This window comes from Quercus robur, chromosome 10 (assembly GCF_932294415.1).
Source record: "Quercus robur chromosome 10, dhQueRobu3.1, whole genome shotgun sequence".
NCBI lineage: Eukaryota > Viridiplantae > Streptophyta > Magnoliopsida > Fagales > Fagaceae > Quercus > Quercus robur.
The window spans coordinates 52,175,944-52,191,915 of NC_065543.1; the positions used below are offsets into that span (position 1 = coordinate 52,175,944).

At 30.3% G+C, this 15,972-nt stretch overlaps 1 protein-coding gene across 1 annotated transcript; it reads right to left on the minus strand.

Annotated features, from left to right (window-relative positions):
* Window positions 1–9,921: 9,921 nt before the first annotated feature.
* On the minus strand, window positions 9,922–15,650 carry LOC126703637 (wax ester synthase/diacylglycerol acyltransferase 11-like). Its single transcript, XM_050402661.1, has 3 exons — window positions 15,513–15,650; window positions 14,750–15,322; window positions 9,922–10,302 (listed from the first exon to the last, which is right to left on the minus strand). The coding sequence occupies exons 1-3, from the start codon at window positions 15,609–15,611 to the stop codon at window positions 9,937–9,939; spliced, it is 1,038 nt and encodes a 345-aa protein (XP_050258618.1). The 5' UTR covers window positions 15,612–15,650; the 3' UTR covers window positions 9,922–9,936.
* Window positions 15,651–15,972: the final 322 nt, after the last annotated feature.

Sequence of the window (15,972 nt, forward strand, 5' to 3'; positions counted from 1 at the left end):
TTGTTTTGGCAAAAAAAAAAAAAAAAAAAAGGTTGTCACAAAAGAGGAGTTCATAAAAAGTTTTTTGCAAAATAAAATATATGTTTTGTAAGGCCACCAAACTTGATAATTTGAAAATGATAAAACCACTTGCAACAATATTTGCATAGTTATATAGTTCCAACTAAAGCAATTGTGTATACTTTTAGTCTTCGAAAAACACACATCTACAAGTGGTTAAACATTCAAAAACACACATCTTCAAAAATATTATGTATCATCTTTAAAGGATGCCAACAATATTGGTCTTATGAGAAAAGTTACATAAAATATTGAGAAAAAATGTTTTATATTACAATCTACTAAAAATATTTTTTTAAATATTTAAGCCTTTCTATTTTTTATATCACTAACGTGTTTTACAACTGCCACATGTGTTAACTTAAGTCTTAATACTCTTAAGTTGTTTTGGCAAAAAAAAAAAAAAAAAAAAAGGTTGTCACAAAAGAGGAGTTCATGTAAAAAATTTTGCAAAATAAAATATCCGTTTTGTAAGGCCACCAAACTTGATAATTTGCAAATGATGGAACCACTCACAACAATATTTGCATAGTTATACAGTTTCAGTTAAAGCAATTGTGTGCACTTTTAGTTTTCAAAAAATACACATCTACAAGCGGTTAAACGTTCATCTCTGGTAACTTTAACTTTTCATATAATTTTACCTTTACATATTCATCTATTTTAGTTTAGTTTAGTTTTTTTTTTTTTTTTTTTTCAAAAAAAACTTTAATTTAGATATTTATAAGTAAACAATGAAATAATGATTCATGAATAAAAAAAAAAATTATCTATACATATTTATCTTGTGCGGTAGTGCTTTACATATAATTTTGCATTTATATATTCATCTACTTTAATTTAGATGCTTATAACTAAATAATGAAATCTATAAACAAGGTAATTAATACAATCATATTTCTACAATTCAAAAGGTCATAATTTCTTTTTTCAAAAAAAGGCCTTTTACATTTCCTTGGAATTTTTTTTTTTTTTTTTAATAAAACCTTTGACATACCACTAACCTAACCACTTCATACATTAAAAACTTTAAGGCTCATTATTAATTCCGATAATATATTATGGATATCTTAATTGATTGAGACCAAACTAGAGAAATGACTTTCATATTTCTTTGGGAAAAAAAAAAACCTTTGACATACCACTAACATAACTACATCTATAACTATTTAAGCCAGCCATGATATCTATTTCTTATTGATAGCCATAAATTTACAACTAGCAAGGGAACATACAAAGTAATAAAGAATAAAAGAAGGAAGAAAAAAAAAAAAAAAATGAAATCAAATATCAATTAACAATTGTTATTTGGAAAATAAAAAGGTGGTCAAGAGGAATAAAAAATAAAATAGAGATGGCTATACAGAGAACATTTAAACTTTATAGTGCAATAAAATCCACAATTAAATATAATAATACAAAATTTAAACTAAAAACTAATCAAACTCTAACTAGGGAAATTATATATATATCTCTATAAAATCATAATCTTCATACATTATGACTTAAAAAATTTAATGAATAGTTCTACTTCTTATTTAATGTCAATGTTATGCAAATCATCAACCAATAAATATATGATAGTAGTAAAAAATGTTATAGACAAGATTATGAAAAATATGATAAAACTAGTTTTTTTTTTTTTTTAATATGCCAAAAACAAGCACTAATATAAAAAATTAAATATTTTTATTCAATATTGTAATCTATACTCTTTAAGAGGGAATTGTCAAGTAGCGAATTAGAAATAAAATTATCAATAATTTTCCATTTTATATAAACAAAAAAAATTTAGACAAAGTATATTTGTATCAGTTTTAATAATAGTTTATTATATTTATATATCATATAATAGATTAATTAATTTAATGACTAATAACAAAGGTAAGAAAAATCACACCTCAGGTCCCACGTGTAGGACTTGTAGCAAACTGTAATCTAAATTGAAGTGTAGGTTGGGGAGGATAACTTTGCTTTAGAATACAACTTGAAGTGCAACCCACCACGTGTAGGACTTAAAGCAGATTGTAATCTCAAATCTATAAAGAAAATCTTATTTGAATAAATAAGCCACTAGCGGACTGAACGAAGAAATAAAGAAAAGAAGAAAAAATAAAAAGCAAAGCAGATTGACTAACAAGTACGTCTAAGCGTTGGAGAGAGAGAGAGAGAGAGAGAGAGAGAGGATGAAGAAGAAACCCTCTGTGACTGTGGTGGTGCTCTAATTTTTTGCCCAAAAAGAATCCAAGATGCAAATCAGCGGAGCTTGGTGGTGCCATCTGTGATTGTGCTCTAATATTTTGAGGATGAAGAAGAAACCCTCCGCCATTAACTCCAGAGTCCAAACTCCAAAGTAAGCAAAAATTACTTTGGAGCAAAAATTACTTTTTTTTTTTAGTTTTTGATTTCCTTTTAATGATGTATACAATTATGTTTAATAGGATTGTAAACCTATTTAATTAAGGTAAAATGTTATTTTATACTTTCTTTTAAAATACAATAAATACTAATTATACATATATACAAAATTTTAGCCGGAAATGAGGGGGCCAAAAGCATATATTTTCTTTAAGAGGGATAAACTTGCTGGGATCACTATTTATAAATATATCTACTAATTTTTTAAAAAAAATTGTGGGGTCGAGGCCCCCTTCGGCCCCAACGTGGCTCCGCCACTGGACAAAAGCAAATAAGATGTTATTTATCGTTCAATACATAAATTTATTTTTCACGCATAATTTAAGATTATAAAAACTTGAAATTTAAACCTTTAATTGATGACATAAGTTTTGATCTTTGATCTACTTAAATTTTGCAAGCATGAAGGATATAGGAAGAAAAAGTAATCTAATAATGAATTTGTCAAAATTCATATACAATAAAAAAATATAAGAAGAGTTTGAAGTGATTCTTTCCAAATTAGTTTAAAGAAAAACTTTGATCAATAAATGTTAACACACACTACCACTCCCTCAAAAATACCAAATTAAAATTTTTTTTTTTTAAATTAAACCCAAAATTTGCAGAAAAACAGGAACTCCAAGTCCAAGAAGTTGTTGGAGATTTGTAAATAGGTACTCCAAGTAACTGAGACTTAGAAAAATGGCCAACATCAACAAGGAGAAGGATGGCTTAAGCATTAGCAGGAAAAAAAAAAAATGAAATAGAATGGCTTTTGTTTCACTTTCACACTAGCCATGCGAATCTACCTAACCCATCCTAGAGAATTTTTATTTTTATTTTAAAATAACATTTAAACACGCTAAAAAAAAAAAAAAAGCAACAAAAATCCAAAGATAACGGAAAGTGGGTTTGATGAAGAATTATATATCAGACAATGTTTTGGATGCCATTTGCTAAGGAGAAGAAAGTGGCAGACAACCAGAGGCGGAGGGAGGGGCTTTGGGTTTGTGCTTTCAGGTGAGGCATTGAACACAATTACCCGATTTTGTCTGGTTTCTCGGTGGTACTTTCAGATTATGACGGTTATTTCTCTGTGATGATTTTCACGGTGAAACTGGGTTTTGATTTCTGAAGATTTGGGGCCTGCTTTAGTTATGACATAACACGTATTTCTACGATACTTTTTAATTCATACATATTTTCACAACATTTAACCAAACTGCTCTTGGTTTGATATTGGTGAGGGAGTGATTGTGTTTGTTAAGTTTATGGTTTTAATGTGTAAAATATGAGGTGGCATCATGTCATTGGAGGGTGATATATTACACCAAATAATAAATCAAAGAGAAATAGACTATCACCGTATACCTTTGGTGCGATGATCGTTCTACAAGTATAAGTGCTTGTGGGGTGTGGGGGGTAAAGGTCGGAGTTCAAGTTTCCAAAAGAAGGCTTCACACACATATACACTTAAATTAAGTTAGAGTAAAAATTCTATCTTGTAAAAGAAAAGAAAAAAAAAATAGACTTGGCATCATGATAATAAATATTAAGCCCAATAATGCAGGATGCAATAAAAGTATAAAACCCATCTACCTACATACAGTTTTACATGGAGAATGAAAGAAAAGATGAACAATCATATATAAATTGTTCTGACTTATTTATCGATAGAAAATCAATATTATGAATGAACAATTCAATTTGTTGATTAAAAAAAAAAAAAAAACATCTTTGTTTAAATAGTAATTTCATCATCAGCAGCTTTGAGAATTTTCTCTAAGGCATTTTCCACGCATGACTTGAATCTTTGGGGATCCAAGAATCCTTTCTCCATTACGGCACTAATCCTCAGGTTTCCCATATAACTTAACATTGTTATAATAAGGTTCTGCAAATCCATTTTAAAAAAAAACATGTTACAGTGGGTCATAAAATATGATGAATCTAATTGAAAGCAAGGTGTTCTATAATTATTCGTAAAGGTGATTGAATTTGAGGAATTTTTTCATGTTAAATCATAAATCATGCTTGTTAATTTGTTCTATACTTTCCGCTGTAAAGACCAAAAAAAAAAAAAAAGTGAACACCATAGATCTGAGAATAAGTGTAACAAAATCATTATGTGATTGCTTCTAATAAGTAGAAAGTTACAAATATCATTCTGTGACTTCGAAAAACAGAATCATTTTTATGACTTGAAAAAAAAAAAACCAATGAAAGAAAAGCACATGCTCTCTCTGTTTTATGAGGCAAACATATCACATCTATACTTCGAAATCTACGAGATGGATTAAAAAATAAAAAACTAAACTAAAAGAAGGTGGAATTTGGAATTTTATTTTTATCAAAAAATCTTTATAAAAGATATTTATTTGTTTAAGGCAAACTAGGAGGTATATATCTATTAGTGTTATTTTCATAATATTTTTACAATAAATTATAGGTGGTAAGTTGTTATTAGTTTTAATTTAAATTTACAACTTAAATTACTTTCTTTTTTTCACACTTATAACAACCAATAGCAACCCCCCACCTAAAATTTGTTATAAAAATATTGTGAAAAATATTATAAAAATAGCATTTCTCTATATAATAACAATTTTAATTTTACATTTTTACCTGAGGTACACCTAACCCCATGTAGTATAGACCTTTAATCGGATGATTATCCAAAGACACCTGTTCCACTGGCCCGATCACATTTGAAATTGTCAAACTGGAGTTCCTTAGTGTCCCATGTACGAATCTAGCGGCTGCTTGCAGTAGTACAAGAATGTCGAAAAGATCTTATAGAGTGCGTATTCAAAAATAAATTCAACCACTTTAGAATCGTGTATATGCAAATGTAAGATTAAAAAAAAACACTTTCTCACACACACCACACACACACACACACACACATATATATATATAATAACAACGGTTGTTTATAGTATTATGTAAAAAGTTGATTAATTTGAATTATTTTTAACTAGACAAACAAATGAAATTGGAAAGCATAATTTTTCAAATTCTCTCTTTTTCTAATTTTAGATATGTGATTGAGTTTCTTAAAGTTCATTTATATTGAACTTATTGTATTCTGCACTAAATAATTAACTTACTTGACATAAAAATTAAAAATTTTAGATGAGACACATGACACAAAATTAAATTCAAATTGAAATTCTAATTGGATTTTCTCTTAATTTTGGCTATATGTATATAAGATTTTTTTTTTAAAATATTTTTTTAAGACAAAAATTGTACAACATTAAAATAAAATTACACTTAACTAATATAAACTATACCCCTATTTACATTTATGACTCTAAACTTTCAAAATGCATGATTACAATCCTAAACGGTTAAATTTGAACCCTATCGTCTATTGGACTATTAAATTAGACCAAAAAACTTGTCAAGTGCGACTCATGTGAACTCTGCATACATGGCATCACATGAACATACCAAATTTCCCCTCTTTAATCCTTTAAAATAAAATTATTAAACAAATGTAACTCTTATTTTGCCACGTAACTTTTGTTTTAAAGGGATTAAAGAGAGTCAATTCGATTTGTTCATGTGGTGCCACGTATGCAGGAGTTACATGAGTTGCACGTGACATATTTATCAATTCAAGCTAATAGCCTAATTAATTAACGATAAAGTGCAAAGCGAAACACAAGTTATAGTTTAAGATATAGTCATGTGTGGGGGTTAAGGGCCCAAATCACATACTGGGCCTTGTGTAACGCCCCAAAATCATAGGCAATAAAAGTCTATTTAATCTGAATAATCCATAAAAATATTAAATAAAATAAACTAGCAACCTTGAAACTGATTACAAGAGTCAGAGCTCTAATTCACCAAATACAAAACATCCTCAAAATAATTCTCCAATACAAAGTTTAATGCCATAAAATAATAATAAAATCCTCAGTTCCACAAAAATAAATTTGTAACTTCTGTCTCCCAAGAATCTCTACTCCAATAATCCACCTAATGTATCTGTAATGGGAAATAAAGGGGGGTGAGATAACTCAATAAGTGGAATTTACTAACATTGGGATGTGGGAACAAACCTTTCAAATAAATAATTTTTTCAACAGATTCACAACTTATAATTCACCAATATTTTGTCATCAACTATTTCATGTAAAAGAAAATAATATCTTTATATTGTGAGCCATCATAATATATATATTGATACCATCACATAAACAATTCCCTAGGCTTTTCTCGTGGTCAACGTTTACGCCCCGTTGACAGGATTGTGTTGTCCCCTTTTTGGGACTGGAACCTCCTTTCATCCCATTTCTCAAGGATGGCTCCTTTGGAACCTAAAGGTACACTCCCTCGCTAAGGAGCTTCCTTTTGGATCCTCAATAGTATGCTCCCTTGCTAAGGAGCTATCAAATGTGCACTGTCCCCTTTTGGGACCGTCCCTTGCTAAGGACTAGCTGCAGCATGATTGTCCCTTGCTAAGGACTAAATATCATACTGAGCTTCTAATCACGACTTGCCATAGGTTTTCAAAACAAATTCAATATGCTCACAAAATAATCCATTCATACTTCTCAAAATATAGAGACATATTCACACATACAAGTTTAAATAAAATTAGGTTGTCCCACAAGTTTTTCATAAAACGAATAGCCAATGTGCACATCAAACATTTGTAAAATATTCATTTATATATAGAATATCAACATATTCTTTCATATAAAATAGTTTAATAATTAACGCTGTTTTGGGAAAACCCCCAAAATTAGTAAACACCACTTATCTCTTAGTTGCAAAAATAAAGGAAATCAACTTCCCTTGAATCACAACAATTCAGTAGAATTAGAACCTAGCAATACCAAAAATAGGTTCATCAATACACAATTTCCCACTTCAAAATTTATTTTCACACTTAAACGGTTTTATCCTAAACAATATTAATATATCTAAAATCCTCCATTCATTCACTTAACTATCAAATTTTCTATTGGAAGCCACGTATTATCTTAATTTGTTGCTTAGCATTCCCTCTTGATGCCATTGGATGTCCATTGACTCTAACCATTATATATATAACTATACATATTCAACTTAACATTGAAGGCCACGCGAGATTGCTTTAATCCATCAATCTAGTGCTAGAATGCTCTCTTGATGCCGCTAGGCATATACTGACCTTAATATTACATATATATATATATATATATATATATATATATATATAATAAACCAAAGTGAAAGCTACGTAAACAATCAAGCTTGGACCATGCTTAGTAGGGAATAGCATGGCAATACTTGAGGTAGCATGTGTAGCATGGCAAATTGTCAAAATTTATTTATTATTCTTAGTTTTTTCAGCCTCAATGTTGGACTTAGAACTACTAGGTCAGTGCAGCTATGTAAACAATTGCTATTATAATATTGAAACCATCACTCCAAGGACCCAAAATCTATTACACGTTGAACTAGTGTGAATGCAAAATAACCGGTCAACAATTGTGGCTTAGTGTGAATGCAATAACATAAGCATTCTTTTCACTTTAACATGGTGACCAAGTCCACACTTATTACTCTATTTGGCTCAATTTCAAGTCTGTATCTCTGCCTGACATATTGACCAAGTCTTTATCTAATATAATACAATTATAGGAAACCCTTTTCTATCAGTATAATGATAGTCTAGGTTCCAATCAATTGCAAGCTATTGACCATACAAACTTTTTAAATCTTGAGCTTGCGAAAAATCATACCTGAAGACTCCCACCAACGCCACAGTGGAGAAAGGCAGAAATTCAATTGTCGGCTGAAGCAAAAAGAAATCCCATCAGAAAAACACGTGTGACCTAAGAGGAAAAATGCTAGGGTTTTCAAGGCCCATATATGTACTTATGTCACCTCACTTGGGCTTCATATTCCATAGAATTTATCTTCTTTTTTAATACATTAGGCCCAAATTTATTTAATCCATTTTAATTATAGGCCTCCATTAAAAATTAACGTATAGTCATTTAATTGGTATCAAATTATGGGGTGTTACACCTTGGGTCCTGTCTGAGGAGGTAAGTAATCCGAAGACGAGCAAGCGGTACAAAATGGTTTGAGTTAGACTTTACGAATTGAGCATGGATGGGAAGGTGGTCCAAGGAGGAGTGTCTCCTCGAACTGGCTAAGAATAGGTCAAACACAGATCCTAATGATCAAGGCGACCTTCCAGGAAGCCTTAGTGACAAGGACGTACCCCAGAAACATACAAGAGAGAAGGAAACCCCAAAAAATATCTAAGGGAAAGTTACTACCACAGCATTGAATGCATTGCAGCTACTTTTCAGGTCGCATTTATGTGGAGAAGACCCTTGAATAGTGCTGCCTTGGCAACCGCAACTCATAGAAAGCCAAAGTGGGTGTATGATGGGATAGGTACTCAAGTAAGAGGTTCAGATGATCAACAAGTGTAGGATCAAGATGGCCCAAAGAGGGGGCTATATAATGTAAGAGACCCTCCACCAAAAAGGGGGGAGAGAAAAAGAAAAGGGAAGAAACACTGTAGCAATCTAAAACCAGACTTGTAGCAAAGTTTTGAGAATAATATTTAAGAATCAGTCTCCTCGGACTTGGCCAGGGACCTTTTTCTTTAGTAAACGTCTATTATCTTTCTTTCTTTGTCATCAAAATCTATTGGCCGGTTACTTAATTCACTAAAGCCCAGTTTTCCAACCCATTCTCTACAAATTTATTACTTTGGGCTTTTCGGGCTTAAGTCCATACATTTTTTGGGCTAAAAGTTCAAATCAGGTCCTTACATCATGTATTATGAAAGTTCATGGTGATAAATCGTAATTACCCTAATATTGATTAATAATAGGCGGCTTTGCAACGTGAAGAAATTGCTTCAAAAAAATTAAATAACTTTTGGATATCAAAATAGAGGCACCAATCCAAGATTATGTGGCTTGCTTATAAGGTATTTACTATATACCGAATACAATCCCCTTTCACCCCACCCACCCTTTTTCTACCCATTTTTATTCAAGAAAAGAAAAACTAATTGACATTTTTAGTAATGTGATAGAAAAGTATGATATTAATATTAAATGTTATAAGCAGCAAGTATTAACTATTAACTATTAAACTAAGTATGCCAAGAATTCTGTTGCTCAATATATATATATATATATATATATATATATATATATAAGTAGGGTTTTTTAAATTTAAAAAAAAAAAAAAAAAGAAAGAGAGAGAGAGAGAAAAAAGAAAAGAAAAAAAGAACCAACATAATTGATTTGAAAATTATCAAATGATTGAAGGTAGAAATAGCAAAAAAGAAAGAGAAAAAAAAAACCAACATAATTGTTTTGAAAATTATCAAATGATTGAAGGTAGAAGTAGCAAAAAAGAAAGAGAAAAAAAAAAACCAACATAATTGTTTTGAAAATTATCAAATGATTGAAGGTAGAAATAGTGAATTATTGGTGATGAATAAGATCATGAATATACCTCAGGAACTCTAAGTTTCTTCACAATCTCCAAAAACCTACCAGTGAGATAAACACCCAATGAACTTTTCTTCTTATTGATTATCTTGCTTGCTGCCAAAACAAAGTCAAGTGGGTTTTGAGATTTATGGTCCTTAAGCTCTAGCATTGGTACATGCAAGAAGGCGAATTGGTTCCCCCATGGCACCTTTGAGTTAGGTTTAAGCATCTCCTCAATTGACTTGTAGCCACTCATTGTTCTAGTGTTGAGCAATACCAATGCTGTGGAATGTGATTTAGTTGATTTATTGCTAATCCCTTGCATGTATAACCGGGTGCCGAGGAAAATTATTCCAGTAATTACACCATTTACTGTCTGCACTCGAGAAAATAAAATTTGGTCGAACAATAATTTTACTATAATTTTGAAAATTAATTGTGCATTTTCTATAGATTTTTATAACAAATTAATCTTCATACTTATTAAAAAATATAATAAAAATTAACAAAATTCATTGTATCACAAAAAAATAATTACATTAAAAAACTAAGTCTATAAATATTTCAACAAACTATATGAAGATCAAGAATAATAAATTTGCACGATACATACAAAATGATATCCACATAAGGTGTTTTTTTTTTTTTTTTTTTTTTTTTTTTTTTTTTTTTTTTTTGAGTCAACTAAATTCATAAGGGAACAAAGTAATATCAAACTTTTGCGCCTAATGATGCAAATGATCACATGGTTGACACCAATCTGCGGACACCTGAGAAATAAAGTATAAAGACCTTGAAGGCTACCAAAAGTAAACTGGTGAAAGACGTGTATATTTCGATTAGGCTTACTAGTAGTTATCATACCTTTCTTTCATAGTTTGCCTTTTATTTAATCTCTTCGTGTGAAAGATCTTCTCCATGATTTACTTAGGATTTGAAATTTGAACATTGGCATGTTATTTGGCTTAATGGATGATATAGCATTGTGATGATTTGATATGAGAATTTTGGCAATCATGATACTATCGGTTGCCTCTAATTCCTAGACCTAACACAACATAAATTCACAATGCCCTAATTTGTCTATGATCTGCAATTTTTTAATAACCCATGTGTGAGGTGGTAGGAAAATTTAAGAGTGTTGTAAAATTGTTGTGACCCTAGAAGGACTCTTAAATTTATATTAATTTTTTTATTTATAATGAGAGGCTTTTAAATAGTGTTGTAGCATTGCCAAATAGAATAATGTTTTGCCTTTTAAGTTATACGTGGCTGAATTTTAGATGAGCAGTTTTCCTATGTGGCAACACAACCTTAATTGTAAGAAAAAGTTTATACTATTATATATAGTATATTAAATACTTTGTTAACAGATCAAGTCAAAATTGGGTACAAAGTTAGAATTAGATCTGACTAAAACAGTTTATTGTTCCTATTATCCATACCTACCTATTCTTTGTGTGTGAGTGAAGATGGGTTAACAGGTCTAATTTTCCCAATCAACCCTTATCTTGCTTCCGATTTAAAGGCGTCATTGTCAACATATTGTCATGAAGGTGAAGATGGCATGGTGGCTAAGAGAGGGTAATTACCATTTTCAATATTTTGGATGCTAAAACTAGGGTTGTAGGAGAACTAAACCTAGGAATTTTGGATAAGTCTACTTTTGGGGCAATGCCACCTTCAAACTTTCTCCCTTGCTCACATAATTTATTAGACATGGAAAAATTGGACCCAACTCAAAGTTGAAATTTTTTGACCTAAAGTAAAAACCAGTTAACTCGTGACCCGACCTTTTTTATGGATTGGATTGGGTCAACCCATTTCACCTGTGGCTCGACCTATTTTCAAAACAAATTTATTATTATTATTTTTAATATCACATGACCTCAAACATCTAGTGTTTAAAACCATTGGCCTTGAATACACGTGCATGGTTGAGTAAAAAGGGGGTGCTTATTAGTTGATAATGTTTAATGCTATTGCAAGTGTGTGTGCATATAATATATGTTATATGTAGACTATAAATAGTGATATAGGGCAAGGAACATATATGAAATAAGAGGATTAGTGGTGCTATCTTGATTGATAAATTTGGTACATATGAAAAAAGGAAAATTATTAAATACTGCAGGAGTACCATAAATGTGTACTCTCTCTCTCACATTAATTGTGGGTCCCACCATAAATTTAATTAATAGGACCTACAGTTATGTGAGAGGAGGAGTACGCATTTGTGATACTCCGAGAATACTTAATAATTACCCATGAAAGAAGCAGAAAGGTAATGATTTTTTTTTTCCAACTCATAACATGTGTGATCTTCCAAATGAGACATCATTTATTAGTAATGAGACATGCATCATGAAATAAGAGGGTTAGTGATGCCATCTTAATTGATAAATTTGGTGCATATTAAAGAAGCAGAAAGGTAATGAAATTTTTTTCTAATTTTGTAATATCTAACTCATAACATGTGCGATCTTCTAAATAAGACATCATTTATTAGTAATGAGAGATGCATCATAAAATTAATTTTTTATGGTGATGACATCATGATATCATTAGTGAATGGTGAACTCTGAATTGTTTAAATTCAAGAATCATTTTATTTTTTAAATGTTTTTTAAGTATTTTATTATTTTTGTTCATTTATTTATTTTTTCTATGAAAAAAATAAGGGTGAACCCAACCCGCTTACAACCCATTAAGGATAATCTGTTTTGACCTGAATCAAATTAACCTGACTCATTTGCCTTGACTATAATTTATTAGGGTGGACAATAAGGGGATTTTATTTAATGAAAGAGTACTATTGTTTTTAGACCAACAAATGAGAATAAGCTAGGGGGCCAAAATAATCTCTTTCTAAACCTTGGGCCACAGAGAGTGGAAGACTAGAGATGGGTACCGATCCAGTCAAATTAAAAAACAGACCAATGGGTCACAAGATGGGCAGGAACATCAAATTCTTTAATAAAAGGAGAAAAGAAGTTATCAAAAGTATCAAAACAGTTTAAGGTGAGTTCAATATTAGCAATTTAAGCTTTATAGTATGTTAAGATTTGGTAATTCTTGAATAAGTTTGAATTTTTTATGAGCTATTTGGTTAATTTTTTTCTTTCAAATCTTTATATGCAAAAATAAGGATTACGATTAAATTTTTTTACCTATTCATTAATATCATACAAATGCTTAGTTATTAAGTTATATGTAAACCACTACGCACCCTTAGCATGATAATCACTCTACAAATACAAAGTTTCTGTGGGGTGGAGGGCCGGGGTAAAAGCCGAGGTTCATGTCTTATATGTAATTTATCACATATTATGTAATAAATCACATATGTGATTTTTTCCCTTAAAATAATCATATATGTGATTTGTTTTTAACTAAAGGAATAATATAAAAGCATAGGTTTAGTCACATATGTGATTTTTTTTTTCCTTAAAATAATCATATATGTGATTTTTTTTTAACTAAAGGAATAAAATTAAAAAAAAAAAAAGCAAGTTTATCCATATTATTATCATGCTGACAAATTTAAATAAACATTTCTTTTATATATATATACTAATCTCATCACACGTGCATGAGATTTTTTTTTTGGTTTAGTGTCATAATTTTCCTTGTATAACCAAATTTTCTATAATACTTTTCATATAGTGCACAGAATTTCATAAAGTTACCAATTCACAATATATGTAGTTAATAAAGTATGATACATAATATAATTCAATTGCGAACGTAGTATATAAATTTTGTTTATAGGCTTACCAAATTTGAGAAAAACGTTTGACCATTGAGAAGAATTCAGTATATTAAATAGAGAGTGCTGAACAAGATAGTGTCAATTAGAAATAGGATGAAAGAATAAAGAAGAAACTGAAGAAATATTGTTAGTTTTTAGTTAGAGGGATTTAATGTTATTAGAATTTTTCCTTATGCATTCCACTATGTGAAGAAAGGGAAGAGAGGAACAAATGAAATAGGAAGTTTTTTTTAGGAAGTAGCAATTGGTTTCTCCGTTGGTTATTTATTTATTTATTATTATTTATTTTTTTTTTTTTTTTGAAGTGATGCGGGTAGTTTTCTTTTTATAGAATGTGAGATAGTTGTTATCTTTGATAGGAGCATGGGGTCTTTTTTTATAGGACATGCGGTAGGGGACTTTTCTTCTTTTTTTTTTTTTTTTTTTTTTTTTTTTTTTGGAACATGGGGTAGCTTTTTTTCAGGAATTTGGGGTAGTTATCTAGTGGAGAGTTTTTACTCTGTAAGATTTTTATTTTTAATTTTGGGTTTGGCTTACCTTTAATACTTTTTTAACTGGACATATTATTTTGTTTTAAATATACAATGGCAAGTGGTAATTAGTTTTAATCTTCACATTTTATTTAATTAGTGGATGATATAACAGTCTTTTATTAAAACAAAATGAAATTCTTTCTAAAAAAGTACTAGAGCTAAACCAAACCCTTTAATTTTTGTCTATTTACAATTTTAATCTCATTTCTTACGTTTTAGGAATAATGATAAATTAATTAAATTAAGGATATTTTTGGAAGTCAAAAAAGGTAATATCTAACTTTCCAAATCCTCTCTATATAAAAAGAGAAAGCTTTTTTTAATTATTTAAATATTAAATAAAATTTCAGATGAAAAGTATAGGATACATTCAACAAACGTATGATCAATGGTGTTTTAGCAAAAATGTTTTCATCCTATGATCACATTTAATAGGCATATTTGGTCATTAGTTACCAGAAAAACAATATGAAATTGAAATCATTTACTTAATTTGAAATAAAATATGCTGATCATACCACTCCAAGCTTGGCCTTAATGTGTTTGATACAATCCATAGAGAATATCATGTTTGATACCATGATTGGCTGATATTCGACTCCTTCAGCCCCAGACCTTATCGGTGTTCGATCATCTTCGACCAATGTACTCTTTAACATGCTCCAACCAAAATCAGATACAGAGTTAAAGATGAAGGAACAAAGTTGAGATACTCTTCCAAAAACACTTTCTCTGCCACTTTCTGGCTCTGAGCATTGGTGAGAAGGAAATGTTAGGGGAAGAGAAGGATTATCAGCCTTTTGAAGACAAGAAAGAAGTGCACCCATGAAAGAGTAGCCATCACCAAGCGCATGGTGAAGCATGAATATGATAGTACCAGCTGCATTGCTTGTTGGATATTTAACCATGTGAATTTCCCATAGTGGTTTGTTCTGTGAAAAATGCTCCATTGCAATGTTTGATATATAATCTTCAAGATATTCATCATATGAGGTGGGTAACAAGCCAGTAGGGAAAATAGGAAAATTAACGTGCTCTTCAAGCTTCACCTCAACCCTTTTCCATTGTTTCTCACCTTTTCTATCCTTAACCTGTTCACAAATTCTCACTACTTAGTGCCAGTTTTAAAGGGAATAATGTGAGAACCTTAAAAAGCAGCATCTGAATACCCAATTAACCTTCCATGCATTTTTGTTTGTGTATTTCATAAAAGAGGAAAAAGAAGACAGAATCATATTATTTTCCAAGAAAAACAATATTGAGAAAAGTAGATAACATCACCATGATGGAGGAGAAGCGTGTATTGATGGGCAGGAACACATCATTGAGCAATGATATGGCACGCGCTTCGTTGATTTCAATTGGTACCTCACTTTGCATGACACCGATAATAGATACTGACAGCACAGAGCTGTTGAAGTATTTTAATTTGACAACAGTTTAGTCGCAGATTTGTGGCGTTAAAAGATTAGCTAGAATGTTATATTTATATTAGAAATTTAGAGCACTGACTATAAGTTCCTACAGAAAATAATTTGAAAAAGTGGTTGGCTAAATTACAATTTAATCCTTATATTCAAGTAGTGATTTGAAACTAGGAAAATTCTTATTTTACATTGTGTAAACTTATACGGTAGACCTACCACTTTTTCTACACTACTCACAATTTGCCACGTGAACATCTATAATTAATAAAAGTTGTAATTTTTTATGTGGTCCTAAAATTTTTAAGAAATATAAC

Coding starts and splice junctions, on each gene's coding strand:
- LOC126703637 (XM_050402661.1), bottom strand. CDS start 15,611: ATGCAAAGTGAGGTACCAATTGAAATCAACGAAGCGCGTGCCATATCA. Junction 15,323..15,512: donor CACGCTTCTCCTCCATCATG/GTGATGTTATCT, acceptor ATTTGTGAACAG/GTTAAGGATAGAAAAGGTGA. Junction 10,303..14,749: donor TTAAGGCCAAGCTTGGAGTG/GTATGATCAGCA, acceptor TCTCGAGTGCAG/ACAGTAAATGGTGTAATTAC.